Raw genomic sequence first — 21,790 nt, 5'->3', positions numbered from 1 at the left:
ACATAACCGCTCAGTCGCCCCCCCCGAAGGCTGGGCGGTAGTCATAAGGCACTTTCTCCGCGAAAACAAAAAAAAAAAAAAAAAAAACTGCAATCCTATCGTAACTGCGCCATCGAGGCAGTTATACCCAAGAGCAAAACTGTGATAACCAGTCTGTTTCTCAGTGCTGACGGCATGGCAACTTTTGCTCCCTCCTTAGATGAAAAACATCTATGAATAAGAGGGATAGTTGATAACTGTTTCGTAACAATAGGGTAGATAACTCACGTTGACTCCAGCCGCTTCCAGGTTGAGTGCTTTGGTAAGTGCATAACGACCTGTCGCCATCAGCACCGTGTCGAATACGTCCTCACCTCTGGAAATAGACACGAAACCATCAGGAAACTGAATCCATTATTTAATTAAGTTTGGGTGTTGTATATTCAATGCCAATAGCGAGCTCTCATCTGCCCTGAATCATTCCTCAATTGCTACACTTCCGTTGTAGTCACACCACGTTGTCCAGCCCCACTTTACTAATAATATGGTGATAGCTGGTTTTGTTATGCATTTGTATCCGTTTAGATAGCAACAGTCGCGAAGGTCTAGAATCCTCAATACATCACATTCATAACAACACACTTATGACTGTTGAGAGACAATTATCACTTATCATTGATACTCTATCCCCATGGGCGCCGGGAGGGTGGTGCAAGTAGGTGCACGTGCACCCGCCTGCCCAGAAATAAATCACAAATAATATGTCACTGAATGATTCTGCAACAATGGAAACAATCGACCACAGAGGATTTTTATGATAAAGCATTTTCTAAAACACGCGCGATTTGAATTTGAAAAAAAATCTTAATGGTATTATAAGTATAGTGCGCAGGTGCTGATGCACATCCCTAAAACTAATCCATGTCTATCCACACTCCACTTACCATCAGATGAAGTGGTTTCTTTGTCATAACTATATACAAAATCTCCCCATAAAATACTCACTGTTCCTGCGTCTCCGTGTTCAACCAGCGCGCCTTCAGCTGTCCATTCTCGAGCTTCTCTACAGAGAGCGGAATGGTCCTGTGGTGGAACACCACGCCGCGCTGCTCCATCTCGTTGGTTACCATCTGCGCCATTTGTTGGTCGAAGCCACGAAGCGGCACCGATCGTACCAGTACGGTCGCCGGGTACCCTAGAGACTTGAGGAAGCCGGCGCATTCGAGCCCAATGTCTGTACATTGGCGGTTAAGGAAATATCCAGAATGATATATAAAAATATACCTATCCCTTTTTTAGACCCCCCTAAAAAGCTTCCCAAATTTTCATGAGAATTTAGTCCACGCTACACCAAAACCAATTGGTGATCAGTTTTGTTAAATAAAATGCAAGTCCAAAGGCTAATCAGAAAAATTGTTTCAGTATTACATTTTGTTTTCTGTACTTGAACAAATATCAAACGCGATAAGCCGTACAAGATAACAACCACACCAACGAACTGACATAATTGAATTTGTATGTACGTTATCTGACTTCGGTGGCCCTGACCTGTTATCAACATTGCAAATTAGAAAATCGATCCGACGTTATAATAAATTATTTATAAGACTGGAAAAAGTTTTCCTAGTATTAAGTGCGAAAAGGTTTTATTACTTGTGTTTTGCGTTCGGTATCGTGACTTACTGATCAAGTCTTGGGTGACTTCTAAGTGTTTGGTTAAGCTTAGCTATATCTATTGTGTATACCCCCGGTATAATTGAAAACAGGTTTCATAATTCTATAATAGTATCAGCCCTGTATACACTGTACATTGCTGGGCACGGGCCTCGTCTACTACTGAGAGGGTTTGGGCCTTAGTCTACCACGCATAGAGCGGGCAGCCGACCTCCCATACCCTCGAAATACTTTTTTTTTTATTTTGGTATGTAGGTTTCCTCATGATGCTTTTCCATCTCTGTTAAAGCGGAAGATAATTGATGAACAATAAACACGTAAATTCGAAGAGTCAGTGTGTTAGGTTTTGAACCTGCAGACATTCGTTTCATTCGGCAGACCCTTTCATTCCCAACTAAGCTATCGTGTACTCCGTGAATAGTCTAAATTAAATTTCATAATTCTACTTACTTACAGTACTACTTATAGATAGGCATGTCATGAATTAACGCTTTCAAGGGCAATGCTAATTATGAGGCCATTAAGTTTGTCTTTTCTACGCGTTGCTAACTACTAATGAAATATTGGCCATCAATCCTCCCTTCCCTACCTAAAGTTATGAAGTTAATTATTAAATAACACAAAAAAATATATTTTGGAATTTCGGCGCTATTTTTTGTTGCCGTTGGCTAATATTTTGCGTATGCTCGCAAAAATATTAACACAGAACAGGAATTAACAGTTTTAGTTGCAATAAAGTACTGGCGCAGAAACGTGAGCCAACTATAGTACCTAATAATTAGTTAAAAATATATATAAAGTACATACTCATGGGAAACAAAATTACAAGGCGAAAAGATAATCCAAAAGTTCATTAACCGAATGAACTTTTAGATTATTCCATTGTTTGCAAAACGAGCTGCCGAGTTCCAGATAAGTAATTACAATCTGAATGATTATGATCTTCTTTTTGTATCATCACCAGCGGTATTTCCAATGAAATAGACTTCTAGCGAAACTTGTTCTCGAGATATTTACGATTCCGATAACTAATGCGCGAACTTGAGATTGCGTGCAGGATGGGGGCGTTGTCATCTGAGTTCATGAAGGATATAGGGTTCATATTACAAATGAAAGTACGTGAGTTTTACTACTAGAGGTGGACATGGCACCGCAGCCTCTTCTTTCTTCATTCCATGCTAGGCAAAACCACTGTATCAATGTTAAACTTTACACTAAATGTCATATAAATGGACAATCTGACCACATTATACTTACAAATCACCTTCAAATCTATACTCCCAAATAAATTGTCTTTCATTACTATATAGTATGTAACAGTAAACGTATTAAACAGCTAATGTATATATTATATCCATTAGCTGGTTAATACGTATACTGTTACAGACCAAGCTATTTTATCAAAGTTATTTAGGCCTAAGCTCATAACCTGTAAAGGAAATTTATTCATCGAAAAGGATACATCCAGCTCCGACAACCAAGGTCTTCCCTGGCGGATGTCCCAAGCTGAAGATATCATCACTACTGATGCAGTACTCCACCGCTCCTGGAATTTCAGGGTAGTGAGGTCTTCCGCCCACTGCAATCACCACGTTCTTCGCGGTTATCTCCTTCTTAGACCCGTTTTTGAGGGTACCGACGAGGGTGTGTGGGTCCTTGAATTCTCCTAGAGCGTTGATGTAGTCAATCTTCTTATCCCTGAGGTCTACTCTTGTGACCCAATTGACTGATTTGATGTGGTTCTGGACCGCCTCCGTGAGAGCTGGCCAGCTGATCTTGATGGACTCCAGGGACGGAACTTGCCAGCCGTACGATACTGCTTCCTGTAATTGTGTTTGTGTGGTGGTTGGATATATAAATACATTATTTGAATACGGATGTATTATGTTATATATGGTCGTTTAAGATAAAATAATATGCTGATTCATATTCTATAAGATGACATTGGCTTTTTAAACTGATAATACTTATTGATAACAAAAATATAATACTTATTAAAGAGATTTTTTTTTAATAAAAATGAAGCCAACGTTAGTGAATCTAATCAACTACTTGACAGCCTACCGCCTTTCAATAAACGACCCAAAAGGCTTTTTTGATCTATCAAGAAAGTGAACAAAGTTTTTCGACATAAGTACTTATGAATGAACTATTTTAATTGGCTTATTCCCTATATCGGATCGGAGATTTCCATTGTTTATTGAAAACGGCCGCCACCAATAAACCTAGCCGATTGGCACTCTATTATGATTCTGTGCCATTAGTGATGGAAGTTCAAGTGATCGGCCACTTTTATTGAAACACTAGCTGACCCGGCAGACTTCATACTACCTCATGGATAAATAAAAGACCTAATCTTTTGTATAAAATGATTTTAAAACAAACAAATCGAATCCGTATTTAATAAAAAAAGCATTTATTGAATAAATAATTTAGCCTATCTCCTACATTGTCACTCACTAAAGAACGCAATTCTGACATAGCAATACGACTATTTTCTTGATCTGTCTGTCTCTGGTCATCAGTGCGGTTAGCACGTGAGGTAGCTCTTCGCACATTTGATTGACTACGACGACCTAAGTCAGGTCGTCTTCTCCTCGGCATCGTAAATTGTAATTAATCAAAGTGAGAAAATTTCCCGCTCATTTAGCAGTAAAGTGTCACTATCACAAAAAAGAGCACATTACTTGGAATGTCACTATCACAAAGGATCACCAAAGTAAAGAAAGTTCTCGCTCACGTAACCACAAAGATAGATATAATATCGTAATCAATGACTAATCGTAATAATACTTTTTCCGTGCTCTGAAATGCGACAGGATGGATTGACATATTAGTTGGTTGTCAAATCTAATGTCAAATATTATGATTGCGTTCAGAAATTTAACTTAAGATTCATAATTTAATTTGTGACAAAACTTAAGATTTATCTTTCGATTTCTATATAGTCTTATTAAAAAATAATCGGACAGATTAACAACTGAAGTTAGCTAAAATTGAGTTTCTCGAAGCCGACCACTATTTATGTACTATGTATTTTGAGACTATGCAATTTTGTCGCGTTCGCGATTCACTTTCACTTTTGTTGAGTTTCAGAACGCGATATTAGATCCTCCAACGCGCACGCGAATTTGAACTTTATGCAGCGGTAATAAATTACAAATTGACTCTACGTATTAGTTAGAAAACGTTTGTATGGGAAATAGAAAAATGCTGTTTTGAGGATTTTCCCGGCAATTATTCGAATTTTTCTCACCTTTTAAATCTTCCCTAGACCTCCACGAATAATTCAAGACCAAGATAAGATAAATCCGTTCAGCCGTTCTCGAGTTTTAGCGAGACTAACGAACAGCAATTCATTTTTATATATATAGATAGACGTACGATTGTCAAGTTTTTATTGTAAAGATAATGAGTTATGTCAAAACTCATAGAACAAACATTGTTGTTTGTAATGTTTACTATCTAATCCTTGCGAGATTGCTAGTGTTTTTAAAATACCTCTGTATAACTGCTTCGCCTCTGACAGCGACAAAATAGTGATTAGAACTTAAAACACTTTACATTGTTATAATATGCATTTGTAATCTAATATTGTGGTATTTAGATATATTATTTAGGACATTCTAGATAATTTACAAGATAATCCATATTCATAGCTTCTAAACATAATAAAACAACGTACTTTGAACATAATGAATACTTTACATTTGGATGTTTTGTACGATCCTTTTGTTAAGTTACACTATTTCAATTAAGCGTTAATAAACGCTTGGAAACTTCGGGAGAAAATTAAAATGTAAACACCGCGATATAATCCGAAAAATATTTTAATTTTAATGAGCGAATAAACGTTATTTTTAAATATTTTTACAATATTAATCCAAATTACCACGCATGTGCACTCAAATGAATGAATGAATGTATAAAATCTGTATGAAATATTTTTACAATATTAATACAAACACCACGCATGTGCACTCAGGGTCTAATCCGTATGAATGAATTAACCTCTCCTAGCAGAATTTCGGCCACGGCGGCTCGTCTTACCAAAGATCAGCCAGGTATGCAAGAGACTTACTGTGTACGAGTATGTGTGCAATACACATGTGCACTCTCTGTTCCTTCATTCCCAGAGTACGGTGGTAATCCGAAATGACCGGAGAGAAATCAGGTGCAGGACCAACGGCTTTACGTGCTTTCCGAGGCACGGGGGTATCATTCCGCCAACTTTTCACTCCGAAATGCGAATGAGTAATTTTTAAGATGGGTAAACCCAATCACATTTATTTGGCCCGACCTGGGATTCGAACCTAGGTCCATAGCGCGGTAGTCGTGCTCCTGAGTACGCATTACAACTACGCCACCGAGGCAGTCAGACGAATCCATATCCATACTATACTACAATGTATACGGTTGCAATTATATATTCAAAGCAAACTATACGTTTAGCGAGCAATCTGAATAAATTCACCAATGTAACTCAATCACTAACACTTGAAACAACTGGACGTAAGTCAATATACAATATTATACCTTGTAACAGTAAGGGTCCGTTCCACGCCTTCAGACTAAACGTTACTCATCACATAAATGTATAAGCCGACCAAATACAAAAGTCACATTCTAATCTATGCTCCCAAATAAATAGTTACAATTCTATCTACATTAACTGTTTAATACGATAACCGACAAATAAAACTTAGTTGAAACGTGACACTGTCGTATTTACTAACGTACGACAATTTAACGTGTTTTTGCGATTATTTTGAAGTTTATTAACAGAAAATTCGGTTAAGTATAATATCTTATATTATAACAATTGTGTATAATCTAGTCATATTATAGAAGGCAAGGCCCTCGGGTCAAGGTGCCACTTCGATTCAAGGCAGTTCGAAATGCCTTCACTGCGTCATGAGGCAAACTCGAGTCGGAACCTCAGTTTGTTTTAACCTACTGCTCGTTCTATATCTGAGATATCAACTTTAGCAAGTGATTGTGATTTTCATCGTTATTGACATCTATTGTAGCTGTAGTGAGTAGTGACGTCATCGCAATGACATGCAACTTCTAGATAAGCTGTTTCCATTCAACATGATTCATTAACTATTGTGTTTCCCAGTGTGGCATGTCATTTCAATAAAAGTTTTTTAATATCAAACTCATTGACCATACGTTTCTTCGAAAAAGTTGATCAGAATTATGTGTACATTGAACTATTAATAAGATAGATTTTCCGAATTATTGTCACTGTTTTAATGGTTTTGCAGACTTTTTGTGTGACTTAAAAGCCAAAAAAGCTGTGGTATATTTACCCAATTATCAATAATTATATTTACAGTATGTAAGATAGATGATTACAGAAGTTTTTATAATTTGGAATTCATAATTCTGTGGTGTAAATAGGTACTGTTTAAGGCATATTGTGGGATTACCATTGGGCGATTATAAAGTTATTAACATTAAAAAAGAGCAAAGCAGATTTTAGAGATTTCACCTCTGCCCCCAGTACAAATAATAACTGCATGTGGAAGCTATACCCAAAAACAGTAGAAGGGCGTAACATCTCTTATCGTGAACGAAAATACATCTTATCACAATACGTTAACGAAATAAATGCAAATGTAATAAACATCGTTGTTAACCATTCTGCGCAAATAAATAGCTTCTACGATGTTAAAAGACACGAGTTCTAAACAGGTTTTGTTTAAATAACTGAATACGGAAACTGATAAATAAAACTGACCATAAATAGAATCTAAATAGCCAAACGTTGGTCGCGGTAAATAAAAGTAAATTCGATATTTATAACAATTTATGATGAGGGTAGATTCTTTATATCCTATGAAACAATAATAAATGCTACTAATATTACCATATTAGAAATAACGGATATGATAGATACATTTGCAAAAGCTTAGACTTAAATAATTATTGTCGTTTAACATTTTATTACTCACGGTGCACATTCCTTATTTTGAGAAACTGGAAATTTATTTTTATTCTATAGTATTACGTCTAATAGTGTTGCATATTGCATAGAGCGTCGGTCGCGGCTGCCGAGCGCCGACCTTGGCGCAGCGACAGCATCCTAAATTACATTCAAATGACCATTACGTAGACTACATTCCCGCAAACCAATACACGAACACTTAACAACTATACTGAACAATTCTAATGTACTTCTAGTCCTTACTACTTACTAAACAATTTTTGTGTACTTTTAGTCTTAAGCCAGCCAAGCAGACAAAACTAAGCTAAGTTCAATAACTTGCTCGCTTAACATTTCTTCAAATTTGTAAGCAGAACGCCAACTCTGTAACCTTTATGCTATTATACTATTTATAAATTTGTTAGTTATGCGAGCTAAACTACCTTAGATTTGTCATAACTAAATTTCAGACTATTTAATTACTCCTTAAACTAGCCATAGAAGCGTACGGGCCTACTGTAATAGGAACAACCACGCATCGTAACTAATGACCCCTAAAAATAGTAACGTAAAGGTCATAATTACCATTTCGCCGCTCCCATAGCGCAGACATGCCCGAGGGTCATGGATTGGGGGGTTACAACTAACAATCATTTAATGGACTTGTTAATGGCATTTTTAATTAATTACTGTACATTTGTAATTAGAATTTATATGAAACTTATAGACTTCCCTAGCCTATTGGGCATATAGGCTGTTTAAATACAGCTTGCAGACGGTAAACAAACATTTTGGTAATTATCAATGAATGACTATGCGTTATGCGATGGAAAATACATTTACTTCTAAATATAACCTAGATAGCTGGTATAAAATATTAGTATGCAATGCCTGTTCTACAATGTAATTAAGTTTTAACCATAAAGTTATTAAAATAAATAAACGTTTACTACCCACGCATTCAGAAAGCCAATTACATAAGACTTCTGTTTTAATTTTGACGAGTGCTACTTACAAGTGTTGTAAAATAGGTAAAAAAATCTACAAAGCTATAGTACAATACAAACTGCGTCTGTTTGCTTTAGTCTAACACTAATCCGCCTGCGCGTAGATAAAGCACGCAACACCGTAACAATTATCTCTAATTACCGTACAATGACTAAAACAATCAATACTGTGCACTGTCAACCAAAGCGGTATCAAATAGAGAAAATGAGCAAGCAATGGAATCGCAACAAGTCCACAGATTGTGCATTTTGAATTATTTACCTTCAAGGTTTTAACTTGGCTTGTTTTTGCATCTTAACTTGTGTCTTCAGATAATTCCTTGTTTAATTATTCAAAAGTCTACTAAAAATTTAGCGATAATATTATCTTAGTACGTAACAGGCTCGTTACTTGTCTGTCACAATAATACGAACTTTCTAGCACCGAGACACGAATCATAGGATTGACAAACTTGACAAAAATTTTGACGTACCTATATGGCTTATTTTCATAACTCGCTATTATGAGAAAAATAAATAACTTTGTACAATCAATTTGTTAAAGACAATACTAATACCTGTAAATGATCGAGTCTCTCCCGTCTCGTGGAAACAATCCACCATGACGGATTTTAGTGTATAAATGTCGCTCGCTATACATTGGATACAAAATACTTGAAAGCATTTTTATCAGTCATACATTCTACATATCTATATAAATACTACTTCAATAGTATCCACACTATCACTTGCATGTCAATATAAAGTACACGCGTACTGAAAAAAAGCATTGTGGCTAGGGCTGTAACTAGGACAGTGTCCAGACAACATGCAGACCCTCAAGGGGAGCAGAAATTACCTGAACATTACCAAGTTTTAATTTATGCATGGACCAGAGCTTGCAATTGACGCATAGGCTAGTTACAACGCTGATTTTAGAATAAGTGCTCATATTTTATTAATAAAACAATCCAACGGCGTCGGGGTCGGGATAATGGTGTGGTATTCAGGGATTCTGGTTTGGGTGCAGGACACTTACCAATGCCTACAAAAAAAACGTTACGATGTACCATTGTGTTAGAAGCTATGAACATAGATCTACAGGTCTATTTATCTATGGTTAGGTACAAGCAACTGGAAACCTTATGCAATTAGGACTGTGCACACTTCCAGTAAATTAAACATAAGTCGAAATGCATTAATATTTATTTTCCAACGATGCTTGTCGCGCGAAGTCTCAACTGCCCACCCCTACACCGCTTTGAGACGTTTCTTCAATTTACTTTCAATAAATATAATAATAAATCCTCAAAACAGTCTGATTAATTATACATTTTTAAGTATGGATTATTTTCTGAAACGGATTTTCTAACTATACGAGGAATTTAATACGTATTTAAAAATACGTAAGCTGCATACAATAGATACTAATTCGCAGAAGTTGTCGGCGTTGAATATATCATTATTTTTATGTTAATGGAAATGGTTACACAATGGTATTTATGCTGGGAATTGTTTAAAACTCTGTATTAAATACTAGTTTTTACTAATAAGGATTCAACACCAACTTAATATACTAAGACTGGCAACATTTAAAATTTAAAAGGAAATAATGGAAGATTAGAATATTTTGTAATTTTTCTCAATATTTTCTACCTGAATAATGCGATTTCACAAGATGATTGAAGGGGATACCCATGTTCCCCGGCAGCCATCTAAAATCTACCCCTTTTGATTTTTTTTGTCGATGCAAAATTTTGATCTAGACATTTTTTATATCAAATCTTCCATTTTCTAAAATAAATTTTTAATGTTGCCATACCAAAAACATAAAACTTACATGTATACTCTCGCCGAGTATGGCCGCCTGGTGCATCAACTTCTTGGGTATACATCCGACGTTGACACAGGTGCCACCTAGCCCCCACTTGGTGCCCTGGGGGGAGGGTGTTACGTAGTCGAACACTGCGACCTTAGCGCCCAGGTTGACCGCTTCCTTCGCGCAAGCGAGGCCCCCGGAGCCACCACCGATGACGGCCAGATCATAGTCGTATGTTCCATCTATAATTATTGGGTACCAGCTAAGCACTTATACATTTACAGAAGCTTTGGTAACGCAGTTCCCTGCAAAGCCCAGCTTTTAACAGCTATTGGTATGTGAGCTACCATTGCGTTAAATATCCGCCTCTAGGCCACTAAGCGATTCCGAGATGTAATATGGATATAATATCTGATCGAAATAAAATTCAGAGCTATATTGGAGGTCGGATGGATTAATTGCCTGTGTGAACAACTGATTATGAAATGATTGAAGAATTAGAAGATTAAAAATCACAAATCAAATCAAATTTTTCATAAAATTTTTAAAACAATAATTTAAAATTTTGTAATAAAGACAATGGTCCAAAAACCGTAACCAAATTAACCAAGACTGGAGTCAATATATAACAAAATGTTTGTTTCTGGGTTATGGGAATTTATGTATGCACTATGCTTAAGCAAAAGAGCATGTGTATGAAAATGCTTGTGATATTTATTTTCTATTGTGATTTTTAATTACTATAGAGATTAAACAGTGCGAGTTGCCATAATAGTGTCATTATATTGGTATTAAATTAATGGGAAATGTTTATGCTTATAAGCTTTTCATTATATTTAGGTACAATGTTATATATTGTGACTTGGTAATTTACTTCCTTATTAATCCACATGGAGCAAATTGTACTTTCTTTTGAATAAAAGTTTGCAAAAAAGTTTTAATAATAATAATATGCAGCATATGAGACAAAAAGTCTATCTCTTTAGTAATGTATAGTTCATTTACTAGTGATCCATCTTATACAGTATTTAAACAAGCTACATCATATTGTCACCTGTCAAATGAAGATTATTAGTGTATTAATCTTAAATACACTTTTTGCTAAACAACCCTAATATGTTTTTATATGAGTATGCAAAAAAATACTACAAACAGAATGACATTAAATGGTTTAACGAAGCAAGGAAGACACTAGCAAAATTTCGATGCAAGCAACACTGATTTAATACATTTGCTGTATATTCCATTTTCACATTTGAACCCCAAGGCTACACGATTCCAAGTCACAATCACAACATTACATATAAAATCCACCAACCCATGACTGTGATATAACCCATGGACATATTACAATGTCCACATGTGCTATAAACTGAAAAATACCTTCAACATTGTCTATGGGAGCTTTAACAGAGGCTACACCCTTCGATCTACGGCTACAACACAGCCATCCACCTGATCAACAAATTTCAGAACTGGTCAGCGGAAGAACTTTTACTAGGGTTTGTTTTAGACCAAGGAATGATGTGAGATTTTTTTGGCCAAAAGTTAATGGAAAAGAATAATTGGGCTTTGTCAAATAGAGAGTCTACAATCCCTAATATTTTAATGATTCAAAAAGACATTAATATGTTTTTTTTAAGCTGGATTTCACGATGATCTACTAATTATGATTAACATTTAATATATTTTAAGTGCTGTCTTTGTCATCTCCTAATGGATGACAATGATAGAACAAGTTTTTAAATGTGTTTATGCGTTTCATTTTAAATGGTTTTAAACTTGTTGCACAAGTCAGCCTCAGAATAGGTTTTTTTTTATTTTTAGTTTTTTATTTTTTTTTATTATATTTATAAATAAAAGAGGTCTGTTACAAAAATCTTTCATAATACTTTTCTTAAAAAATAAGTAAAATAAATATGATTGTATTTTATTACCTAAAACTACAACTTAACATAAATATTGTGAAATATTTAAAATTTTATAGTGATTCATGAGATAGTGAAACCAGTAAAACAGCAAGTCATGCTTACTGCATTTAAAACATTTAACTCAATTTAACACCAGGAGCTACTGTTAGAAGAACTATATTGTTTCTAGAATAATGAAACAATAGGCTGAATACCTGAATTGAATCTTGGAAAATTTATAATGACATTTACCTCCAGTAAGGGTTTTTGGTTTACTGCTAGTTTCCTTATTGTTCCTGTTCCAAACACATTTTTGATAAGTTTGTTGAGTTAAAGAAAAAGAAATAATACATACAACATAATATGATAACAATCAGTAACCTCTGTATTATTGATAAATATGATATGTTTGATTCAACCATAATACTTTTATCATAAAAGTGACCTTAAAAAACTTAAAAATATGTTTTCTACCACATTTTTTTATCATAAAAGAGACCTTAGCAATTCTCAAATAGATTAATCCAAATCACACTTAAAAAAGTATAGTTTGAGTTTTTTTCCCATTAAAATGCAATGTATAAAACAATATACTGTAACAGTAATCTGAAAAATATGCAGGTATTTTATATTTTCTCGCCTCCTTGAATACCATAATTAATTGTATTTGGCCATATTAAAATTTTAATACTTCTACCCACTATATTCATAATTTACCTTATAAATTGTTTATAGTTTAAAGGAAGATATTTATTTAAAAATCAATATAAATTCTAGAAAACCATAATTTTATGCAAAAATGGTGGAACTTTTCCCCTGTGCATTGATATTCATATTGTCACTATAATATTTATGTATTGACAATGTATTTAACCATAACAGAATGTCAATCATACAAAATTCACAATCAATCACAAACCTATTGTGCATGAACAATAGACAAATGTTTAGTTTACAACTGCACCGATCATATCTTAAGATGCGTATATGGTCACATTATGATAAAGATTACACAAATTTTAGACGGAATTATTTTATTTCCTACTATATATTTATTGAGGCAATAGTTAACATGACTTCTACTTTGTAACTAGCACTGTTTAATATCGAGTGATAAAATTGTGCAAGATCTATACAGTTGGCATTTTATTTGGAGTAATGAAAGTGCTGGCAATCATGATTTACGACATGGGATGGCCGAATTTCGATAAGTCTTAAAAACCAGCCGAGTTGCTCAACCTGAAGTGAGGTTAGGCGGATTACCCGCGGCCCAAGGCTACGCCGCCGATAATTACATCGAGTACTCACTGGCTAGTGTGCGCCTTCCCACCACCAGCACCGTCTCGGCCAGTCGTAGCGGCCTCAACAAATTATTTACCCTTGTAAAATTACTTAAGATTGTCATTTTGACGTTCAACTTATGACAGACACAACCCGATAAACGGGCATCGATAACAACCACTGTCACGAAATACTACAACTTCCGAGTTCCCACCCTCCACTACGCGAACGATGAGGTCCGTACTGATCACCGGCACTAACCGCGGCCTCGGCCTCGGGATGGTCAAATATCTCACTGAACACGCCAAACCGAGCAAAATTATTGCAACGTGCCGAAAAACCTCCGAGGTATGTGACTGTTTAACACTGCTTGTGACTTACCTATTGGCGCCATGTTTTATTCAATGATTTTATTTTGTAGCACAATTAAATACACTCACTTCACAATGTTCTAAACTCACAATATCACTGCAAATCAACGAAGTCTCGCGGTCAAATACTGGCGCGACGTCGGTGTACAGTGAATTATACCAGTGTGCGAGCGGGACGCAGCGACGCTGTGACAGCCAACGTCATGCTCAATGGCAGGGAACGTGCGCATGACGTATCACGAAATTGTGATGACCTCATAAATCTCGAGATAGTTCGAATAATTAATTATAATGCTTTCAGTTTAAATTAATAGAAAATGGAGTATTTAAAGTAAAAATATTGCAAAACGAATCTTCATTTTAGATAAATAAATGAAAACGTACATTTTGGGCATCAGCTGGAAAATCATACCCGGCTTCGCGTCGTTAACGCGGCAATTTGAAATTTCTAAATTCAAAATAGGTACCTATGGGCTATGTAGTAATTTCTTTATTCTTATGATCTTATTATTATGTTTTTCAGGAACTAAGTAAATTATCTGAAGCCAATAAAAATATCACTATTATGCACCTAGGTGAGTTCTCTTTACTTGATAAATTTTCCATATACCTACCAAACCAAACACCCTTCACAAACTTTTTTATTTTACTTTTCGCAGATGTAACTAATATTGGTAGTTACGGTGAATTTGCAACTCAAATAGCAAAGATTGTCGGCAATCAAGGTCTCAACTTGCTTATTAACAATGCTGGAGTCACCACAAAATTCACGAAACTTGGGTTAGTAAAAGCTGAGCAACTGATGGATAATCTTACAGTAAACACCGTCGCGCCGATAATGCTCACAAAGGTATATTGATAAACATCTCTAAATAATAACAGATTATTTTTAAAGTGTATTTTGCTGTTATATGTACATATTATGTATAATGATTAAAAATACACAAACAACTTTAATTTTATTTTATTATAGACAGTAAGAGATATATATATGTATTAAATACTTTTTAGGTAGACATATAAAAAATATTCTTTCCTTTGCCTTAAAAAATATTTCTGTCTTCCAGAGTCTGCTTCCTCTGCTGAAACAAGCCGCAGACTCCAACAGCGGGTTGCCGATGGGAGCTCAACGAGCGGCCATCGTCAACATGAGCTCCATACTCGGTTCCATAGCGCAGAATAAAGACGGAGGTTTCTATCCTTATAGATGTTCTAAGGTAAACAATAATATACGAATTATTAAATATTTTCTAAATTGAATAGAGTGCTAAGTCTTGTCTAGAAACGTTAACAAATATCTGGGATTATAACCGCATGTAATAGTAACTCGACAGTAGTTGTCAGTTGTGGCTTAGTGATGTTACAAAATCCGTGATATAGGCACCGGAATCGACAGAAAATTAATGGAACATCCTTAAATTTTGCCCCAACACATGACGCGATGTACGTTTGCCAATTGCGATGAAAGCTACGCTAAGTACATATATATCAAAGTTTGAAAATCTTATTTATAACTTAGCTGTCAATCTGTTTTCTGCGTATTCCAGGCAGCACTGAACGCAGCTACAAAATCAATGAGCCTCGATCTGAAGAAGGATATGATACTAGTGGCGTCCATGCACCCGGGCTGGGTAAACACTGACATGGGCGGTAAAAATGCACCCTTAGACGTACCCACAAGCGTTAGCGGGATATTCAAAACTATAGACAATTTAGGAGAAGCGGATACGGGCAAGTTCTTGCAGTATGACGGCTCTGAGTTGCCATGGTAAACAATTAATATTCGGAGATTCTGCCATGCAATTTTCTACCACTTTTTTTTTATTTTTAAAGAGAAGACAGCTGTTTAGCTTTGGTCTCGACGGAGGGCACTGGATAAGTTAAGAATTGAGCAAACATTATTTTATTTTGATGTTATTTTTTTTAGATACTTAAAATTTATAGATTACAATAAAAAATAACCATAATAAATACCTACCTACATTTAAACAATCTGGACTCTATAAGAACCTAAGTAGAAACCCATTTAACTGTAAAGTACCAACATCGAATCCAGTATAACAAATGGTATTCAGAATGGGTCCTCAATACAGAGCTGAAACAGATATTTGCGGGCTATTCAACCATTTGTCTCGGTAGTAGTTTCACAGACGATTCACTGATCCAAAACCAGTAATTCTCCTCCTATGGTTTGTAAGGGAGACATACAGTGCTTGGACAATGTTTCCCCTAACAGTGTTCAACTTTTGCAACCGTCCATAACCATTTTACGCCTCCATGAGCATAAAGCCGGAGATACTATTTGTGCGTGGACTTGCTCGCTTGATTTCTTAGTTCTCATATTTTTTTAAGTTCATACTTTATAGTGTTTCACATAAACTTTAACGTATAATTAGACGTAAGAAAAATATGTTTAAGGAATAAGGTTTTTGTTACAAAATAAAACAGCAAATATTTTATCAAATTGTTTTATTTCAAGAGTACAATAAAGGCTCTATAACCGGATTTTTTCTTTCATTTGTGAATTTTGTACCTAAGCATAAGTGGACTCTGAATGTTAAAAACGCGTCTAAGTACGTGTTTTAATGTATATTACATTTTTATTACATATACAAGTGTGTGTAAGTGCCCCTACGGATCTTCGAAACTTATTACTTACTTGATCATTCGTACACAGTGGCGGCCCTAAACGAGGCGAGGCCCCAGGCGAAAGCAAAAAGAAACAGACGCGAGGCCCCGGGCAGAGTAAAAAACGGTCCCCTGTTTTAACAGTTTCATCGGTAAGGACGTAAAAAAAAGGCCCTGCGAGGCACCGCGCGAGGCCTCTGTAAGCGCGAGGCGCAGGGTGGTTGCCTGGTTCGCCACCCCCAAAGGCCGCCTCTGTTCGTAGTACATGTAGTATCCAAACTATACTTACCCTCCCAGGGATGTCGTGTCGTATCCTTTACCACCATCTCTATTTTCGGTTTGATTGGTTGACCTGAAACTAAAAATACACCGCTGTAACTATAAGTAAATTTTATTTTCACATCCTCAGTCAGATCTAAATTCAATTTGTTAGTTCCAATGTCAGAGTGTGTGGGTTCTAATATCAGTCGGATTAATATCCAGTGCATTGGCGTAGTTTGCCATGAAGGGCTCTATATTCAAATTTGTTGGGGGACCTTCAGTTCAGTGCGAACTTTTAGGCACCCGCTGAGTTTAATGTTGTTATAGGCCGAATGGCCCCGCATTACTGATACAGTGGTAGCTACACCCCTAATCCAGAGAAACTTTTCAGTTCCAGTATCAATCAGATCTATTGAACTGAATATTTACCTTGCTCTCAGACATATTAGCATAGCTTTTGTCGCGGCTTCGCCCGCGTGAGAGTTTTCCGAGGTAAATGTACCGCTATATATTGTCCCAGAAAGTAGCCTATGTCCGTCCTAGAGCAAACTATGTCCATACCAACTTTCATCGAAATTCGTTCGATAGGTTTTGAGTTAAATGCGTTCAGACACGTGCGACGGGGAACTTTGTTTAAAAATATATTTTTAATATTTTTTAAAGAGGAACAATTTCGTCATACATGATTGTTGCGTAACTTTAACCGTATATGCAGCGTACACAACGGAAACTCTCAAAACAAATCAATTTTTTCATTGATGTTCCGCTCCTATCGGTCATAGCGTGATATAATATAGCCTTTTGCCTTCTTCGATAAATGGGTTAGCCAACACTAAATGAATTCTTCAATTCGAAAAAGGACCTAGTTCCTGAAATTTGCATGTTCTAAAAAAAATAGTAGTATAAACAGATAAGATAGAAGATAAACTTGCCATTTTGCAAACGAATTTCCATAACCGTTGTGATATCCTTCGACGTGTGCCGAAATATAGGAATCGTCTCTTTATTGAATACTCCACAGACCCAAATTATGTAGTACGTACGACGACTCAAACTCAAATTCACGTTACAAAATTCACCCGAGCGTGGAAAAGAGCGGGTCAACGACCCTCGATTATACTCATCTGGAGGGATGTAAGGGCGTCCGTTATTTGACAGAAACTTGTGTATTTCGGTTTACTGTAAGAATTCATTAACTGACAAATACACAAGTATGAATTAAGCCACTTTTAGTTATGTTGTTTTCCCTATCGCACTCTTAATAAAATAATGACCTATTTCAAAATTGTTTCAAATTTGTGGCAGTCATCGGAAAACTAATTTTCATATGCTACCTTTTTATTTGAAGTTGCTATAAAATTGAGCTTATTAAATAGGTAAAAAATGAAACCTATAGCATGAAAAAAAAAGGAAAATACGAAAAGGTTGTTCTTCCAGTTCTACTTGGTTGGTACTTGGTTGTTTGACGATTCCCACAAATTGGCAATTTTGGAATGGGTCATTATTTTATTAAGAGTGCGCTATATCATCTTAGATATAATTTTTATTCTTAAAATCTAGTGAGTATGTTAAATATTATATTATGTTCGGGGCGTTATAAACTGTACTTGATGTTTTTTAGCAATTAGTGAGTTCTTGCAGTAAACCGACTATTTCTATGCTTTGTACCTATAACTCGTCGCCAACCGCAACGCGTGTCATAAACGGAATGTGTAAATAATTCAAACGGTGGGTCAAAATCGATATGTAATGCTACCTTGCCCATTACTGTATTCATACAATGTCAGCAATCGGCAACAATAAAGGAATGAAATCGATATTTTTTGTGTATAACGCGTATAATTTATACATGTAGATTTAAATAATAGAACTTGAATAAGTATAGGAAATTTTCATATAAATACTTAGTACGAATAAATCATTGAAATTGTTATTTCTCGCCAGTTTCATTAAAAAAATGTGCAACATACTTAGGGTAAATTATACCTTTCTATCATATTCAGGGAAGAGAAAATGACAAATTGTAAACACATAACTTGGTACCCACTTTCACTTTCAATTAGGTAAGTACCTTTGTTTTATGCGGTGTAGTCGACGGATAATTCAATAATATAAATAATAAATATCACTACTTATATTAATTATTATAATTAATATGCACAATACCTATCGTTTGTTTATCCTTAAATATGATACCAAACCATTCAGAGTAACTAGTGTTGAAAATAAAATACTTAATTTTGCTTAATATTAAGAACGATTATATATATATTTTACTTATGTAGGTCTACCTCTATTCATACAACAAAACCCTTCCTCCTCCTCATTGCGTCGTTCTCCTCAATTCTGAGGGTCGTGACTATCTCTCACCGGCTTCCGCAGTATAATGTCACGCCATCGATCTCGACTTTTGGCCACCTGTCTTGCGTCGTATACATAATACAGATGTATTAATTGTAACAACAAAACCCTTATCAGTCTGTTAATTGTTGTTATATGAACATCTGTTCAGTTGCGAAAATCTAATCCACGACCTATTTACATTCTACTCCAACAACGCGGATATCAAGCAGCGCCATAAGTCAAATGAATGTCGATACGTTAAATGGGTATTGCACGAATTTCTTACATTTCAATATTTATACATTGTAAAACTTATTTAGAAGAATACTTTACATAATAAACAAAATATAAGGCTTTCCATAAAAAGTCGTTCTGCCCAATATACTTACTTAATTCTGAGAAAAGGCATCGTACAAACTTTACTACCTACCTATAGGTTTTAGGTAAAACAAGTATTAGAATAGACAGGAAATTATTATAAAACTAAATATTTCACCCTACACCACCAAAAGTACTTCATAACGTGTGAATCCTCACAAAGAGCACTGTCACAACGAGGAATCATTAAAGAGGCATGACATGCCGCATTCTGTATAACTTTACAACCGATGACGCGACGATGACGTATGCCAGGCGGTATTGCGACATACTTTATCATCTAGTTTGACCCACACAAAAGGCGTTTTAAATAATGTTCAATAGGTAATTGAGGATTTTATTAAATTTCGCATAAGAAATGACACGAATTTTTACGAAATAATTTTTTAATAGACAAAGGAAATATCGCGACAACACTCCGCTCAGTAAAGGGGAATCGAACCCATTTACTCACTATTTAGACCTTAAGTAAGGACGTTACCACTAAACCAACGAGACTTTCTATTATTAAGTACTTACTTAGTAGGTTTTTTTTTTAGTACAGACCCTGCAGTCAACGGCGAGGAAAATCTGCGAACGGTGTACTGGTTCCCCCGGCTTCGCGACAGCAATGCCCTATAGGATCTTAGGATGGGCGGAAGGAAGAGGGCCATTGACTAAGAAAGTTAGTGGCTCTTAATATAAAAACACGATTTTTCTAATGTAACTACAGTCTTACGGAGACCGTTTAAAAGCGGTCAAATTTCGACGCGAAGTTTTAAGTTCTGTTATACGGCTTCAGTCCTTCTTACATTGACTTATATATTATAATGGACCTGAAAAACGCCATTCGAGAAGTATAATGCGGTTTTATATAACAAACGCGAAATTTGCAAATAGACTCAGTGCAAGACATGATAAATGTTTTTACGTTCGGTTAATATTTTATTCCGACTAGGGTTTTGATGACTGAAATTATTGTTCAATAGATATTTTTACGGTAATTATTATTATAACATAATATGGGATTGTAAAGCCAATAATATGTGTAAATATTCTTTATTGGGAGTATGATACAAGTCGTATTAAACCTACAGTCTAAACTATCTAAAGTTATGTCTTATTAGCGTGGATCGACATCACTTACAACGCATTGCCTCTGTTATGGAGTAAAATATCTAAAAAACCGCTTCCGAGAAATGTGGAGACTCGATTTGCTACCGTTATACACGTCGGACAATCGCGAATTCTTGCTTCGTTCCAAGATATTATGAGGCACTAGATATATCAAGAAAAAATTATAATTTATAATATAAACTATTTACGCATGGTGGCTAAGAGTCATTTTTTATGTGATTTGATTAAAGGGCTAATAGCAAATTCATTTTCGAATCAGAATTGACGCTTGTATACCTTAGGAGATAGAGAGAAGTATCTGTACTCATAAATTATTATACAGTCTGTTAATCGTTAATGAAACCCAGTTGGTGCCTATGTTCTTATATCCCACATGGTCACTGCCATAACATAGATGTAATTTTGAAAACAACAAAAACATACTTGCCTCAATCAAGATGTAAATTATATAACTAAATAGGTATAATGTAACCTCAGTTTATTTCTCAGAACCGCCAAAATCACAATAGATGTAACACGCTTTTTACGTTATGTTGCGGAATAAAATAAGTTTAATTTTTACTATCAGTAGCCGGCTTGACATTGACTAACGGTGGATCCAAACCCTCAGTGTCTGACTTGGGAATCAAACCCGCTGGTACCAAGTGGAGATGATGGAGTAAACAGCTGTTATGGAATTATTATTATCAGGCAAGCAGTTCGTTTAACTGATATGCCTGTATCCTGCAATTCTCGATCACGGTTTTACTAAGTTTGTTCTTAAACCATATTGTTCCCATTTTCTGCTGCGACCTAATCCCGTAGGAGGTTGTATACTCCATACTCTTAACAATAATTAATTACACATGATCTCAGACTACACTTTATTTGTAAAATTCGTGTTATACATTGGCAAGACACTTGGTAAGCTTTAAATATTTTCGGTAGATACAGTTGTGTAATCACAAGACCAGTTTCGTCTCCATTCGCCCCATTTAACCGTTATCGACCGTTATTTTCGATAATGTAATAATACTTACCGCGATACCTGTTGCACTCGTTTCTCCTGGAGCACAGGAACATAGGATCCATATTGTAACCACAACACAAATGTATATCACACCACGAATTTT

The 21,790-nt window shown here is 35.5% G+C and overlaps 2 protein-coding genes across 7 annotated transcripts in view; one reads left to right on the top strand and one right to left on the bottom strand.

Annotated features, from left to right (window-relative positions):
* The window catches only part of LOC115442570 (thioredoxin reductase 1, mitochondrial), a 26,293-nt gene extending 4,503 nt beyond the window's left edge, over window positions 1-21,790 (bottom strand). Inside the window, exons 1-6 of one of the 6 annotated variants that reach the window (XM_030167632.2) lie at window positions 21,698-21,790; window positions 16,870-16,938; window positions 10,412-10,632; window positions 3,116-3,476; window positions 985-1,213; window positions 268-355 (exon numbers count right to left, since the gene is read on the bottom strand). In XM_030167632.2, coding sequence (XP_030023492.1) covers window positions 268-355; window positions 985-1,213; window positions 3,116-3,476; window positions 10,412-10,632; window positions 16,870-16,938; window positions 21,698-21,749 — 1,020 coding nt within the window. In that variant the 5' untranslated portion in view covers window positions 21,750-21,790. Of the gene's footprint in view, window positions 1-267; window positions 356-984; window positions 1,214-3,115; window positions 3,477-4,113; window positions 4,601-10,411; window positions 10,633-11,773; window positions 11,846-13,608; window positions 13,912-13,962; window positions 14,178-16,869; window positions 16,939-21,697 lie in introns of those variants that run through there. The other 5 variants (XM_030167635.2, XM_037439550.1, XM_030167636.2 and 2 more) reach the window with 5 other exon arrangements.
* LOC115442572 (C-factor) lies at window positions 13,700-16,457 on the top strand. The gene is made up of 5 exons (XM_030167639.2): window positions 13,700-13,929; window positions 14,476-14,527; window positions 14,612-14,802; window positions 15,020-15,169; window positions 15,500-16,457. The coding sequence occupies exons 1-5, from the start codon at window positions 13,813-13,815 to the stop codon at window positions 15,722-15,724; spliced, it is 735 nt and encodes a 244-aa protein (XP_030023499.1). The 5' UTR covers window positions 13,700-13,812; the 3' UTR covers window positions 15,725-16,457.

The sequence above is a fragment of the Manduca sexta genome, chromosome 17, assembly GCF_014839805.1.
Source record: "Manduca sexta isolate Smith_Timp_Sample1 chromosome 17, JHU_Msex_v1.0, whole genome shotgun sequence".
NCBI lineage: Eukaryota > Metazoa > Arthropoda > Insecta > Lepidoptera > Sphingidae > Manduca > Manduca sexta.
Note: the sequence above shows the minus strand (reverse complement) of the source record. Positions and strands in the feature narration are given on the sequence as shown.